This window comes from Cucurbita moschata, unplaced genomic scaffold (assembly GCF_002738365.1).
Source record: "Cucurbita moschata cultivar Rifu unplaced genomic scaffold, Cmos_1.0 Cmo_Scf00033, whole genome shotgun sequence".
Lineage (NCBI taxonomy): Eukaryota > Viridiplantae > Streptophyta > Magnoliopsida > Cucurbitales > Cucurbitaceae > Cucurbita > Cucurbita moschata.
The window spans coordinates 940,538-953,860 of record NW_019268549.1 but is presented as its reverse complement, the minus strand read 5'-3'; the positions used below and the strand labels follow the sequence as shown (position 1 = coordinate 953,860).

The 13,323-nt window shown below is 36.1% G+C and overlaps 1 protein-coding gene across 2 annotated transcripts; it reads left to right on the top strand.

The window, feature by feature from the left end:
• The first annotated feature begins 5,278 nt into the window (after window positions 1-5,278).
• Window positions 5,279-12,818, top strand: LOC111430214 (ribosome biogenesis ATPase RIX7-like). Of its 2 annotated transcripts, XM_023066380.1 has the most exons (17): window positions 5,279-5,922; window positions 6,960-7,081; window positions 7,191-7,279; window positions 7,365-7,400; window positions 7,514-7,607; window positions 7,903-7,945; window positions 8,535-8,635; window positions 8,733-8,797; window positions 8,880-9,376; window positions 9,460-9,547; window positions 9,638-9,778; window positions 10,405-10,973; window positions 11,058-11,193; window positions 11,273-11,341; window positions 11,426-11,485; window positions 11,567-11,695; window positions 12,262-12,818. In XM_023066380.1, exons 1-17 carry the CDS (start codon window positions 5,711-5,713, stop codon window positions 12,373-12,375), a joined length of 2,565 nt encoding a protein of 854 aa, XP_022922148.1. In that variant the 5' UTR covers window positions 5,279-5,710; the 3' UTR covers window positions 12,376-12,818. The 2 variants fall into 2 exon arrangements, with proteins under 2 accessions (XP_022922148.1, XP_022922147.1); XM_023066379.1 differs by having other exon boundaries at window positions 11,426-11,695.
• Window positions 12,819-13,323: the final 505 nt, after the last annotated feature.

The window sequence follows — 13,323 nt, the reverse complement described above, 5'->3', positions numbered from 1 at the left end:
AAAAAAAAAAAAAAAAAAAAAAAAAAAAATGACCTCGATTCTCAAGATTACCACGGTTGTTTTAGTCGTAAAATCAGATATGCTAAACAAACTTGATGTCGACCTGAATTTTTAAGAAATTAAACGAATCCAAACTTGACGTAGAGAAAATATTCTAAGATATGCACATAATCACAATTGATATCGAGAAATCAAGATCGTACCATCTAAAGTATTTTCCATGCACACAAATAGGTAATTTCTCCGATTTTCATGCACATATAGGTTATTGACCCCGCCCTTAACTACAATTTCAATTTAAAATTATAAGAATCATGGTAAACGAACCTATTCAACAGTATCAAGAGGAAATTTAGCCATATTAATCCAACTTAACCGAACAATTGATTGGACCGGCTGACTGTTGATCGAATGACGAATTGTTGATTGTTATCTAAATAGTTGGATCATGCGCTTGTTGATCCAGATCGAGGTGCGCACTGACCTAAACCAGTTCAAGGCTAGATTACTTCTTCTTCCTCACGAAACCCATGTTCTTGAGCATTCCTTCCAGCATCCTCCTCTAATGATCCACGATGTCTTATTGTAGTAGAGTATGACGACCAAGACCAATTGCGACAATAAACCTAATGCACCTACCAACTTGATGGTGGTGCCACTAATACCTAGAAAAATTCAATAAAATTCACCACTAAAATCTTATGGAAAATTCAATAACCCGAGTTGACAGTGAGTTTGGACGTACAATAATGCTTTGAGACGAACTAAGGTAGTGTTGCACATCAATTTCAATTGAAATAAGAGTACAATCCTCAACTTTTTCAAACCAGTGAACATTTAGAAAACGTGAGTGACTAACCATTTTCAAAATTAAGAGAGCAAAACTATAGAGTTTTCAATTTGTAATTGCCTCGATCCACCGCTAGCAGATATTGTCTTTTTTGGGTTTTTCCTTTCGGGTTTCCCCTCAAGGCTTTAAAACGCATATGCTAGGGGAAGGTTTCCACACACTTATAAATGGTGGTTTGTTCTCCTCCCCAACCAATGTGGGACATCACAATCCATCTCCTTTCGGGGCCCAATGTCCCTGCTGGAACTCTTTCCTTCCTCCAATCGATGTAGGAACGCCCCCAAATCCACCCTCTTTGAGGCCCAGCATCCTTACTGGCACACCGCCTCGTGTCTACCCCCTTCGAGGAATAGCAAGAATGTTGCTGACACATCGTCTGATGTCTGGCTCTGTGATGTCCCACATTGGTTGGTGAGGATAACAAACCACCATTTATAAGGGTGTGGAAACCTTCCCCTAACATACGCGTTTTAAAACCTTGAGGAAAAGCCAAAAGAGGGCAATATATACTATGGATCGTTACATAATTTATTTTTCATGAATAATAGGAGGAATTCTCCACAATAATTTCCACCACATATTTTTTAAAAAAAAAAATGTTGGGAAAAGGAAAGCCACCAAAAAGTTGGTAGCTATTATTTAAATTAGACGACGAAAAAAAAAAAAAAAAGCTAAACATCGAAAGTGAAAGACTAGTTAAAAGGAGAAAAACAAAGCAAAAAGACAAAATGGAATCTAGATTTTGCCGTTCATGGCTCCAGACATTCAACCGAGAGTTACCCTAACTTTAGAGTTTTCATGATTAGATAATTGAAAAGAAAGGTACACATTATTAGTATAAATAGTAACATTCCAAACTTTTAAACATTTTTAAGTCATCATATTCTCATAATCACTCTTAATTCAGATGTGGTCTCAATTTATTTATATATTCCTCATTCACTTTGGTGTGGTAAGAGTCTATCAAACTTTTACTCGAATAATAATTTTAACATGTTTATGAAAGATGACGAATAATGGTGCCGCTTTAAGATAACAAATATAAAATAAAAATTTGAATATTCGATTTCAAAAGAAAAAAAATAAATCTGAACGGTTCATCTTTGCTAAAATTGACCCATTGAAAGTTGGAAGAACAGTTTCCTAATGTGGTTTTTTTTTATTTTTTTTTTAGATACCGATCGAAAATCCATATGCGCGGAATTTAATTTGTCGGTACCTTAAACAAGTTGGTTCATTAAAAAAAGGGTTGAATTATATTATTAAATGTTAAGATAATAAAACCTTAATAAATTTTATTATATAAACATACACACAAACCAAGATCTATTGGCATGGAGAATTGGTTGTTCTTGTTCTTTTCAAAAGGTCCCATGAACATTAAAAAATAAAAAAATAAATAAAAAAAAACAAAAAATATTTTAATACAAAAAAGAGCATAATGAGACAATTATGCTAAAGCATTCCAATTCAGCATTATGGTTGTCATGTGGGTCATCAAAATTTTAAATAATTGGCCTCCATTTTTTTCCTATTATTTTTCTAAAATAAATATTTTATCTATTTAATCTGTCCACCGATAATAAATATTATTAATAAATATTATCTTTTCTGAATTTTCACTTTCGAACTTCCCTCAAAGTTTTAAAACGTTTCTGCTATGACAAGTTTTCACACTTTTATAAAAAAAATGTTTCATTCCACTCTCCAATTGATGTGGGATCTCACAATCGATGACTCACATCGACACTCGTTCCCCTCCAAATGATGTGGGATCTCATAATAGGTGTGTATACGAGTTGAATTGGATTGGATAAAAAAAAAAAAATCTTTTTGACCAATTTCACATTTTTTGTTTAATAAATAGGTGATAGGAACAACCAGAAAATAGTTCACAACTCATCCAAACTCAACTCTCTATTTTTACGTTGAGTTGATTGGATTGATACATGTTGCATTAAATAACTAATTTCAGCTTAAAAATGTCATATATTTTTTATTTTCATAATAATTTTAACCTAAGGTAGGGTCATGTTTGATTATATCCCTATTTCGGATTGGTCAGATTGTCTCGACCAAAAAAATGTCAACTTGCGAATCGACCTTTATTTTTTGTTTTCAAAATATTCAAACCAACCCAATATATAACTAACCATCTTTATGGTCTGTGTTGAGTAGTCTAGACGGATCAAGTTTTTGATTTATATAAACATTCCTATTCTCGAACATCTGTAGCTGCTGATAAGCCCCTATCATTTAATGTTCTTACTGAAATGCTAGACCCGAGATAAACCGCCAATTTAGCATGAGGTTAGTAGGAGAGAATAAGCCACGAGATAAAATGAGAGTAGGTAGAGTAAAAATAAATAAATAAATAATTTTTAAAAATAAAGTTAAAAAAGATTATAATATACCTTTTGTAGCCGCCTTCTGGAGAGCTTTTGTTATTTAATGTAAAATTTGAAAAATGAATTAATAATTTTAGAAAATTAAGAAAAGAAAGGACCAAAAAATTGGGACAAAACCTTTTTGGGCAGTCCCATGTGGTGTGCTACCATGCCACCGAAAGTATATAATATAATGTCAGTCCTTTTTATATTTAATATCGTGACCAATAATATTTAAATGAAAAGTTATGTATATTATTTTCAATCATTATTCAATTCCATCCAATCATTATTCAAAATAATGTACGTCAAATTATTATCGACATATTATTGCAATGCATCAAATTCATCGAATACTGAATTACTGACATGTCATTTTTTTTAAAATTTAGAATATGTCCCACTTAGTGAAATTTATATAATAATAATAATTAATTTTACTTTAAGATAGAGGTGCTTAAGAAATTCGAGACTCGAAAAATTCAATCAACTAAATTCAGCTCGTACTATTTAAGTTGAGTTTGATTTAAATAAAATGAAAGTTTTATAAGTTTGGCTAGTTATGAGTTCCTCTAAAACTAGATTGAGTTGAATCGAACTCACCTGAATTTATTGTTAATTTTAAAAAATACATTTTTATTATAACAAAAATTTATATACATTATTAAGCATTTAATTAGTAAACTTAATTACTGTTTTACTGCTCTTAAAAATAATTTTTAACTATTTTGAGAAGTAATTTTTTTAAAAATATATATTCAAATTCTATAGTAAATCTTAATTAAATGCGTTGAAAATAAATAAATAAATAAATGTTTTACCCACTAATTTTTTTTTTACTAAAATAAAAATTTAAATAAATGAACCAACCTAAAAAATTTATAGCCGAGTTGGGTTCATTTTTTAATAAGAGATTAATTACAAATAAACCAAAATTTCATAGACTATATAAAAATAAAAAATTTCAAAATTTAAATCTTAATTATTTTGGCTTTCAATAATATTAAGTCATTTAGCTAAAATAAAATTGTTCGAGAAAGTATGATCAAAATAAAATTGCATACAACGATGTCATGTGTGACTGCACGCACATTGTGCTAAAATTTTATTATTAGTTATTTATTCTAATTAATTTATATTAATTCAGTTATTTTTGTAGAAACTTGAATTATTTATTTCAAAAGTAAATGGATTATTTATTTTTATTTTTTTGATTGATTAATTAATTAATATAACAATATATCAAATAATACCAAACTTAATTTAATTACTTTTTCGTACCCTTAATTAATTAATTATAATTTTATCAACAAAAGTGGAAAAATGTACCATATAAAGTATAAAATAATTACTAATACTATTTCAATACTTCAATTATTTAATATTTATTTCCATATATAAAATTAATAAAAACAAATCAAATTTTAATTTACAGACATAATTATCTTCTATATCCAAAAACACATACCTTAAATATTTTAAACATTTACATCCCAACCATTTTAAAAAAAAAAAATACTTGAATTACTATTTTTCTAATCTTTAACTGTCCTCAAACGGTTGTCCGTTTTAAACCAATTTTTTTTAACAAATTACTTCGTAACGTGTAATGTGACAGTACGAACTTTAATACAGTCAAATATGTAAGATATAATACACGATCTTTTTTTAATTTAAAAATTATAGAGGTGAGGATTGAACCATCAACTTTTAAAATGATAATTAATGTCTTATCACGAAGCAAATTAATAATTAAAAATAAAAATGGATGTGGTGTGTGTGCAGCTCAAAAAAGATTCAACTTTTGAGGGGAAAAGAAGAGAAAGATTAATCTTTTGGACAATGTATGCTTTGTAATACACTTTTTATTCTTGCTTTTTCAAAGACTTAGTGGCTAGGCAAGCCAAATATCATATATGTATAAGGGAAAATGGGGAAAAAGTTGGGGGGTTGGGTGTTTTTGATGGTGAAGGGGGATGGATGGATGGATTGAAGGCCATGAAAGCAATGGGAAGTCAAAAGAAGGCTTAGGGAAGTAAGCCTTTTTGGGTATTTTAGTTTGGTAAATTAGGAAGGCAATTTTGAACGTCCACCATTACAGGACAGCCCGTGCTATATATAGCTCTCTTTACTCAAACCCCCCTTTCAACACCCTCCGACCAACCTCCTCTCCGGATTCACAATCCAATTTTTTCTCTCGTTTTCCCCCAAAAAACACAAAACAAAACAACACTCACCAACTCATTCTCTTCGTTCCCTCTTTCTGCAAATACCCTTCTCAATCTCCACCATTCTTCCATCTTTCCACGGATATTCATCCCAAATTTTTGCCTCTTCTTTCAATGGATCATCGTCAGCTACCTAATAGCTGCTGGGTTTGAAAGTGATTCAGGATCGGATTTGTGTTTCAATCTGTTTGGGAAAAGGAGAAAAGGAAATTGTGTTTGGGGTTTGTGTTGTTTTTGTGGTGGTGATGGAACAGAAGCACATTTTTCTGTCTGCTTTGGGTGTTGGTGTTGGGGTGGGCCTTGGATTAAGCTCTGGACAAGCTGTTGGCAAATGGGTTGGAGTGAATGCCTCTTCTGAGGTGATTACAGGACAAAAGATTGAACAGGAGCTCACCAGGCAGCTGCTTGATGGCAAAAACAGTAATGTCACCTGTGATGAGTTTCCTTATTATCTAAGGTAATAATATGATTCCTTCTTCTATCATCTTTTCAACATCTTTCCTTCTCTTGTTAGTGATCAGGTGTGCTGGAAACTTGTTCTTGCTCATAGATTTTGGTTTTAAGCCAGATTGTTTATGTAGTTAATCGTTATTTGTGGCCCCTTCCTGATATCACCCTGTTTCTATTAATAATCAAAACATGGAATCTTAGTTACATACCAGTTCCAAGAAATTAGAGGTTATGGTAAAACTTACATTTACACGATGGGTTTTATTGAGCTTTTGTGAGATTCCACATCGGTTGGGGAGGAGAACGAAACACCCTTTATAAGGGTGTGAAACCTCTCCCTAGCAGACACGTTTTAAAAACCTTGAGGGGAAGTCTGAAAGGAAAAGCTCAAAGAGAACAATATCTTGGCTTGAGCCCTTACAAATGGTAACAGAGCTAGGTTTCGGGTGATGCGCTAGCAAGGAGGCTGAGCCCCAAAGGGGTGGAGACGAGGTGGTGTGCCAGCAAGGACACTGGGCCTCAAAGGGGTAGATTGGGGGTCCTACATCAATTGAAGAAGGGAATTATTGTTAGCGAGGACGCTGGGTCCGAAAGGGGGTGGATTGTGAGATCCTACATTGGTTGGGGAGGAGAACAAAACACCCTTATAAGGGCGTGGAAACCTCTCCTAGTAAACACGTTTTAAAAACCTTGAGGGGAAGCCCGAAAGGGAAAGCCCAAAGAAGACAATATCTGATAGCGGTGGGGCCATTACAGCTTCCTTGTTCTTTTCTTCTTTTTTATCCATTAGCTTTCAATGTTCTGATGGCTGCTGTCTTTCAGCTATGTTCTTGTACTAAATATGAAATGAGAATCATTGTCGCTTTAAGTGTTCCTTAATTTGTAAACTTCAAGGTTGCTCACTGTTTAGAACTTAATCATGCTATCATTATAAAAATTCTTGATTGTGTGAAGTTTCTATGGATCCTTCATGACATTTCAACATTACATTCTCATATTTTCATGTACTACTCTTAACTGATGTTTCTCTGATTATAATCACAGCGAGAGGACGCGGGTGCTTTTGATGAGTGCTGCATATGTTCATTTGAAGCACTGCGACATCTCGAGGCACACCAGAAACCTTTCACCAGCAAGTCGAGCTATTTTGCTTTCAGGACCAACAGGTATAAACTATGACACTTCTACCTCAAGTACCGTGTCACGAACAATACTTGTCAGGGCAGTGTATGATGTAATCTTGTTGTCTTTTTATTTCTATTTCTTGTCCATAAGAACTTTACCAGCAGATGCTTGCCAAGGCTCTCGCGCATCACTTCGAGTCAAAGTTGTTGTTGTTAGACGTTTCCGACTTTTCCCTAAAGGTATTTTATCTACACTAAACTTCATCTTTTCGGTTATAGCTTGCAACGTATGTGACTTACATCAGCAATGCTAAATTTTCTACAGATGCAGAGCAAATATGGCTGTCCCAAGAAAGAATCTGTAAGTTCTAGCCAACAGGATAAGAATATTTTTCTAGATCACTTGAATTCAACAGACATATTGATTGAGGAGGACAAGGAAAGGAGTTATTCCTCGTATGTTTACTTGTGCAGTCATTTAAGAGGTCCATTTCCGAGGTGACATTGGAGCGAATGTCAAGCATTTGGGATTCCTTCTCGATTCTTCCGACAAGTGGGAATACCTGTGGTAAGAAAAAACATGTTTTCCATCTCCAGACAAATGTTTCTCGTACAACAGTTGATGAGTTAATTCTGTCTTATCAAGAAATGGTTCTTTTTTCTACATGCTTAAGATCTCATACCATTTTTCACTTGGCACCAGATAAAATTAATGGCTGATTTTAAGGTTGTTCTGATTGATTTATAGTATCAATGAAGCTGAACGACAGAATTTTATAGCTGTTCCTTTGAAGTTCAACAGCAAAAATTGTAGTTATTGACCATCTCTTTTTTCCTCATATTCTTGTTCCGTTCTCTTACAGGAAACCTAAGAAGGCAAAGCAGTACGACCGACATTCCATCGAGGTAGGATATTCCGTGTTTAACCATAACATATCTAGTTTATCTAGTTTCAATAAAACTGTGAGATCCCACATCTGTTCGAGAGGGGAACGAAACATTCTTTATAAGGGTGTGGAAACCTCTCCTTAGTAGACGCATTTTAATTCCGTGAGGCTGACAACGATACTTAACGGGCCGAAGCGGACAATATTTGCTAGTGGTAGGCTTGGGCTGTTACAAATGACATCAAAACTAGGCACCGAGCGGTGTGAGCCCCGAAGGGGGTGGATTGTGAGGTCCCACATCGATTGGAGAGGGGAACGAGTGCCAGCGAGGACGCTTGGCCTCGAAGGGGGTGGTTTGTGAGATCCCACATTGGTTGGAGAGGGAAACGAAGCATTCTTTATAAGGGTGTGGAAACCTCTTCCTAGCAAACACGTTTTAAAACCATGAGGCTGATGGCGATACGTAAGGAGCCAAAGCAGTCAATATCTGCTAGCGGTGGGCTTGGGCTGTTATACAAAAACCTTAATTTTATTCGTAGCTGTTCCCTATTATATCAGAGGCACGCTATGTTTTAATTACTACTCGGGGTCCTTTTTTTAATCTGTAGATATACCGAGGGCTCGTCCAATCCTCCAAAACTTCGGAGAAACGCTTCTGCTGCGTCGGATATTAGTAGTATCTCATCAAACTATGCTTCAACAAACCCAGGTTAAATTCAAAATCCAAATAAATTTGAAATGAAACTATATTAACTACTCCTTGTTTCTTTAGTTTTGCCAAACCAAATCAGTATTGTCTTTTTCAGCTTCTGTCAAGCGCACTAATGGTTTGTGTTTTGATGAGAAACTTTTTCTTCAGTCACTTTATAAGGTAATCCACTTATGAGCTGTTACCTTATTTTATCCGAGCTTGTAATGGTCTGAAAAATTGTCAAATCAATTGAATCTTACAGGTCTTGATGTCGGTATCAGAAACGAGTTCCATAATTTTGTATCTGAGAGATGTTGAGAGACTTCTTCTTCAGTCACCAAGGATGTACAATCTGTTCCATAAATTTCTGAACAAGCTCTCGGGATCTATTTTAGTACTCGGTTCCCGATTAGTCGATGTCGAAAATGATTGTGGAGATGTTGACAACAGATTGACGAGTTTATTCCGATATAGTGTTGAAATTCGACCCCCTGAAGATGAGAACCATCTTGTCAGCTGGAAAGCTCAATTGGCAGAAGACATGAAGATGATTCAGTTCCAAGATAATAAAAACCACATTGCTGAAGTACTTGCTGCAAATGATCTTGAATGTGATGATCTTGGTTCAATCTGCCATACAGATACCATGGTTCTCAGTAATTATATCGAAGAAATCGTCGTGTCAGCGATATCCTATCATTTGATGAATAACCGGGATCCCGAATACCGAAACGGAAAACTTTTGATATCTTCCAAGAGGTATGCACCACATTCCTTGTTAGGATTGAGAAACAAATGACAATAAAGTATCCATGAATGATGCCTGTTTGGTTCTGGACCAGTTTATCCCATGGATTGAGTATATTCCAGGAAGGAAATAATGAAGGAAAAGACACTCTAAAGCTAGAGACGAACGCAGAATCATCTAAGGTTCGATATACGTCTCGAGAATTTGCTTCAAAGACCTGACTCTTTGTACTTCTTTCTTATTATGATATTGAAAAATGTAACTTTTTGCAGGTAGCCCAAAGGGACGAGGCGATTGGGGCAAAGACGGAATCGAAATCTGAAAACCCAGCTGCAGAAAACAGAAATGAGGCAGATAAATCTGTTCCTATAGTGAAAAAAGATGTTGAAAATGTACCTCCACAAAAAGCACCTGTAAGTTTGAGTCTTTAACATATTACAGTTCATTCTATTCCTCATGGATTGCATTTATTTTGGTCACAAACAACTAAAATTGTAACGGCCCAAGCTCACCACTCGTAGATATTGTTCTCTTTGGGCTTTCCCTTCTGGGCTTTCCCTCAAGGTTTTAAAACGTGTCTACTAGAGAGAAGTTTTCACACCCTTATAAGGAATGTTTAGTTCCCCTCTCCAACCGATGTGGGATCTCACAAACCACCTTCGTTCGGGCCTAGTGTCCTCGCCGACACATCGCCCAGTGTCCGGCTCTAATACCATTTGTAACATCGCCCGGTGGATTTGGGTTATTACAAATAGTATTAGAGCCGGACACCAGGCGATGTGCCAGTAAGGACGTTGACCCCAAAGGGTTGGTGGTTGTGAGATCCTACATCGATTGAGGAGAAGAACGAAACATTGTTTATAAAAGTGTGGAAATCTCTCAGACGCGTTTTAAAACCTTGAGGGGAAACCCATAAGAGAAAGCTCACTAATTTTATAAGTTGTTGGTAATCTAATTACCTTTGTTTGATGTTTGAAGTACGTTTCTTACGAGTCGTGTTGTTTTCATATGTGCTGGTCACTGTTGGCACTTCCGACAGGAAATTCCTCCCGACAACGAATTCGAAAAGCGTATAAGACCCGAGGTTATCCCTGCAAATGAAATTGGGGTGACATTTGAAGACATTGGTTCTATGAATGAAATCAAAGAGTCCTTACAGGAACTAGTTATGCTTCCTCTTCGTCGACCAGACCTCTTTAAAGGAGGGCTTCTTAAACCGTGTCGGGGCATTCTACTTTTCGGCCCTCCTGGAACGGGTAAAACAATGCTAGCAAAGGCCATTGCTAATGAAGCTGGAGCAAGTTTCATCAATGTTTCAATGTCCACAATCACTTCTAAATGGTTTGGGGAAGATGAAAAGAACGTCCGAGCATTGTTCACGCTCGCAGCAAAAGTCTCACCCACGATTATTTTTGTCGATGAAGTTGATAGCATGCTCGGCCAACGGACTAGAGTGGGAGAGCACGAGGCCATGCGGAAGATTAAGAATGAATTCATGTCACACTGGGACGGACTCCTGACTAGGAATGATGAGCGAATACTAGTTCTTGCTGCAACCAACAGGCCATTTGACCTCGATGAAGCAATCATTAGGCGATTCGAGCGCAGGTAAGATTATAATGTTTATCCTTGGTTTGCGAAAACTTCTTGGGAGACTCGTGTTCTAACCGTTAGATATATTCGATCGAACAGAATTATGGTTGGTCTTCCGTCCGTGGAGAGCAGGGAAATGATCATGAGAACTCTTCTATCAAAGGAGAAGGCTGAAGATCTTGATTTCAAGGAGCTTGCAACTATGACAGAAGGATACAGTGGAAGTGATCTCAAGGTGTGTCCTCTAACTTATGTCTTGTGAATTAATTGCTTTGTTCCATTGATCAGCTCATGAACTTTACGTCTGGCAACAGAATTTGTGCGTGACCGCAGCTTATCGGCCTGTTCGGGAGCTCTTGCAACAAGAGAGATTGAAGGATTTGGTAACTTCCATTGAACTTATTCCTCTGTCTCATTGTTATCATCAATTTCTGCTAATAAGTTTCTGCAACTTCCATCTGCTGTAGGAAAAGAAGCAGAGAGAGATGAAGGAGAAGGAGGAGAAGGAGAAGGAGACGAAAAATGAGATCGAGAAGGAGAAGGAGACGGAAAATGAGATCGAGATCGAGAAGGAGAAGGAGAAGGAGGAGACAAAAAATGAGATCGAGATCGAGATCGAGAAGGAGACCAAAAATGATTTGGAAAACACTACAGTTACGAAAGAGGCAGGAAAAGAGGAACAAGTCATCATTCTGAGGCCTTTAAATATGGATGATATGAGGCAGGCCAAAAATCAGGTGAGTATCTGTTCTTGCCTTAATTTTGAGATGTGAAACGACTTCTTCAGGGCTCGTGTTGTGTAACAGCCCAAGCTCACCGCTAGCAGATATCGTCCTCTTTGGGCTTTCTCTTTCGGGCTTCTCTTCAAGATTTTTAAAATGCGTCTGCTAGAGAGAGGTTTCCACACCGTTATAAAGAATGCTTCGTTCTCCTCCAACCGATGTGGGATCTCACAATCTACCCCCTTTCGAGACCCAGCGTCCTCGCTAGTACTCGTTCCCTTCTCCAATCGATGTGGGACCCCCCAATCCACCCCCTTCGGGGCTCAGCCTCCTCGCGACATATTCCCTTGTGTCTAGCTCTGATACCATTTGTAACAGCTCGATATTGTCCTCTTTGAGCTTTCCCTTTCGGGCTTCCCCTCAAGGTTTTTAAAACGTGTCTGCTAGGGAGAAGTTTCCACACCCTTATAAAGAATACTTCAATCTCCTCCCCAACCGATGTGGGATCTCACATGTAGCTAGTTTCTTTTCAATATTGTTCGTAGAGATTAACCCGTATCCTCATGTGTAACGTATTGCAGGTTGCTGCAAGTTTTGCTTCTGAGGGATCAGTTATGAATGAGTTGAAGCAATGGAATGATTTGTATGGAGAGGGAGGTTCAAGAAAAAAGCAACAGCTTACATACTTCCTATAGAATGTAGAACCCAAGCTTCTTATCTAAACTCGTAATAGTGAACCGAAATGAACGATCGTGGAGGACAAAGGTCATAAAATCTGGGGAACTCGAAGTCGATCTTGCAACGAGGCAACCTATGCAGGACAAGGTCATCCCCAATTACGCGGTATCGTTCCAATGGTTTCTGTCATTTGTTTCAAAGTCATATGGTTAAGGAATGGGGTAATGAATGAATTGTTAGGCCAATGTTCAAACCGTTTACGTCGTATCGTTCGATGTTTTCGAGCGTTTGGCGTTGGGAATGTATGATGTATTACAAAAATGTGGAGCAGATAGATATGTTTGGAATCATGAGGAACATACCATAGGATTTATACATCATTTATGTGATTTTTGTGCATTCAAACTATTAAGATTGTAGAGTTTGTATCATAAATTTTACTTCAGCTGCCTTTTACAGATATTCTACATTCAACTTTATATTAATTAAACTCTTTAATTAATTAATTCGGCGTAGGATAATTTTTTTTATCTGTGAATATAATCATTACAAACAAATTGATCATCGAATAGAAAAAATTATTTTAACTTTGTAATTACATTTTTCACTTTAAATATCACCGATTCTATAATGAAAATTAAGTTGCTTTAGTCCTGAAATGAGTACTTAAGTTAATTATTGAATTATTTTTGAGAAATTATTATTTGGTCAAGTTGCTAAACTGATAGGCAAATTGAATCGGTTATAAACATTATTCCACTAATGCAAATCAAAACACAACCCTTATATAAATTCACTATATATGATACCCTACTCAGATGTATTCACATGAACGATTTGATTCAAATTAGGAGTAGATCATATCAACAGACACATCACCTTATTCATATATTATGTGGATCATATCAACAGACACACAATCTTATTCATGTACTATGAACTCTTTAATTATTATTTGGAAATGT